At 39.7% G+C, this 2,431-nt stretch overlaps 1 protein-coding gene across 4 annotated transcripts in view; it reads left to right on the top strand.

Moving 5' to 3' along the window:
• Window positions 1–2,431, top strand: part of LOC113208527 (putative fatty acyl-CoA reductase CG5065) — a 24,566-nt gene that overhangs the window by 13,813 nt on the left and 8,322 nt on the right. For all 4 annotated transcript variants that reach the window (XM_026425553.2, XM_052271386.1, XM_026425557.2 and 1 more), the window contains 5 exons: window positions 329–1,041; window positions 1,123–1,371; window positions 1,486–1,741; window positions 1,856–2,048; window positions 2,145–2,384. In XM_026425553.2, the coding sequence (XP_026281338.1) occupies window positions 820–1,041; window positions 1,123–1,371; window positions 1,486–1,741; window positions 1,856–2,048; window positions 2,145–2,384 (1,160 nt within the window). In that variant the 5' untranslated portion in view covers window positions 329–819. The remainder of the gene's footprint in view (window positions 1–328; window positions 1,042–1,122; window positions 1,372–1,485; window positions 1,742–1,855; window positions 2,049–2,144; window positions 2,385–2,431) is intronic.

The following is a 2,431-nucleotide window of genomic DNA, read 5'->3' as shown; positions in this document are numbered from 1 at the left end:
CTCCCACCCACCTTCCTTCCTCCCTCCCTCCTTCCTCCCTTCAGCATTGCCCCCTGTGACGCCCACGGGCTGCACCTCGGCCTCCATGGCTATGCACCGGCTGGCCGCGGGGTGTGGGTCCGGCAAACCACGACCCTCGTTCTGGTGACATGCTTTGGGGTCAAGGTTAGGCCCAAATTCAAGGTCATGGCTGAAGCTAAGGCCAGGCTGGGCAGCCTTGCTTGCGCATACCAGCGCCCTTTTCTACAACTTTTTCTCAGATTAAATTTTCGTGTTTATTACTCAAATGTGTCAATTCTAACGCATGATTGCCCTCTGTCTGTTGCAGACTGGAAAGATCTGGGGTCGAGCCATCTTACGTGCCAGCATTGAGAGGAATACCAACAGCCAAGACACAGCCATCATGTTTCCATCAACCCCGTCTCCAAAGCTGAAAGCACCAAACTGTCTTTGAATTTTATTTGGGCATTTAAAAATACAACAAACAAGTAAAACTTAAAATCAGGGGTCTGCCACAAAATAAGTTATGTTTTAAGTAATGAAACTGTAGAATTTATTTGAGAGACGTGAGACCTTTGTTTTGAACTATTTTAAAGAATTATAGTTAAACCTAGTCAAATTTATAAAATTGTTTGTAGTCTTGTTATTTGAATAATGGAATCTCTAGTGAGAATTTCAATCAAACTCATCAATTTTGCTTTGTGATAGCAAGAGGCATTCTAAGGATCAAAGTAGAACTTATATTTGTTATATTTTCTACTTTTTGTCTTTTTCAAATCCATTTGAGAGTAAAAAGAGTGGTCTTAAAAGGTAGACAAAATGGCAGCTACTGCAACAGTCAACCCTGTGGACTATGTCCCTGTTAGTAATTTTTATCATGACCGCTCAGTATTTGTCACTGGTGGTACTGGTTTCATGGGGAAGGTGCTTGTTGAAAAGTTGTTAAGATCATGCCCTGGAATCAAGAACATCTACCTCCTCATGCGGCCAAAGAGAGGTCAAGATATCAGTGCACGACTCACAGAGCTCCTTAATGCCCCTGTAAGACTTCATGCTCACATTTTCATTTTATTATTTTGATTTTTGATTGTTTTCTAATAATATTGATGACATTTTTTTCAGCTCTTTGACAAACTCAGGAAAGAAAGACCACACGAATTGAACAAAATTATTCCAATTCTTGGGGATGTAACAGAACCAGAGCTTGGCATTAGTCAATCAGATCAAAACCTTCTCATCCGCACAGTGTCAGTTGTGTTTCACTCAGCAGCAACAGTAAAGTTTGATGAAGCCTTAAAACTATCAGTCACAATTAACATGCTGGGAACCAAGAGACTCGTTGAACTATGTCACAGAATGCTAGGATTAGAGGTAAGACTTGCAGCTAATTATATACTTTTAAGTTAAATTCTAATGCTATGAGGATTACAGTCTATCACAAAGGGTGTGAAGACATACTAATTCCAGTGTGTGTAAATTTTTCAGGCTCTCATTCATGTTTCTACGGCATATTGCAACTGTGACCGAGAAGAAGTTGCAGAAGTCATCTACCCTCCACCATATGATCCTGAGAAAATAATACAGAGTATGGAATGGATGGATGACGACCTCATTGAAGCAATCACACCACGGCTGATAGGAAAGCGGCCAAATACTTACACGTTCACAAAGGCCTTGGCTGAAACAATGCTGCTTAAAGAAAGTGGAAATCTTCCAGTAGCTATTGTTAGGCCTTCTATAGGTATGTCATACTTTTATAAAACAGTACTTTCTTACTATTTTACTGTACTTCAGGATCTTCTAAAGTTAAATTTTAAAACTGGAATGTGTTTATGAATTTTTCTTGTTTCTTCAGTACTGTCATCATTTCGAGAACCAGTGGCTGGATGGGTAGATAATTGGAACGGGCCAACTGGAATAATTGCAGCTGCAGGAAAAGGTTTCTTCCGTACAATGATGTGTCATGAAGGCAAAGTAGCAGATCTTGTTCCTGTCGACATGGTCATCAATCTTATGATTGCTGCTGCGTGGAGGACAGCCACTAACAGGTAATGCATATCAATCTAATTTCTGTATAGTTTGAAGTAGCCTTTCCCTAAATATACAGTAAACGGATTCTAATTTGTATTTTTATTGTTTTGAAGGCCTGATGGTATTGCAGTATATAATTGTGCAACTGGGATGCAAAATCCTATCACATGGAAAGAGTTTGTAGATAACTCTTTTGTTTTTATGCGCAAACATCCTCTGGGTGATCTAATATGGTACCCAGATGGGCAAATTCACACAAACTGGATGTATAACAAAGTGTGTGTAATGGCGCTACACGTTCTACCGGCCTACATTCTTGACGGACTCAGCATGTTGTTAGGAAAGAAAAGAATGTAAGTTTAACACTGTTTGATTAGTTGATACCAATGTTTTTATAATT

The sequence above is a fragment of the Frankliniella occidentalis genome, unplaced genomic scaffold (genome assembly GCF_000697945.3).
Source record: "Frankliniella occidentalis isolate FOCC.00 unplaced genomic scaffold, Focc_3.1 Scaffold160, whole genome shotgun sequence".
Taxonomy (NCBI): domain Eukaryota; kingdom Metazoa; phylum Arthropoda; class Insecta; order Thysanoptera; family Thripidae; genus Frankliniella; species Frankliniella occidentalis.
This window is presented reverse-complemented; position numbering and strand designations above follow the sequence as displayed.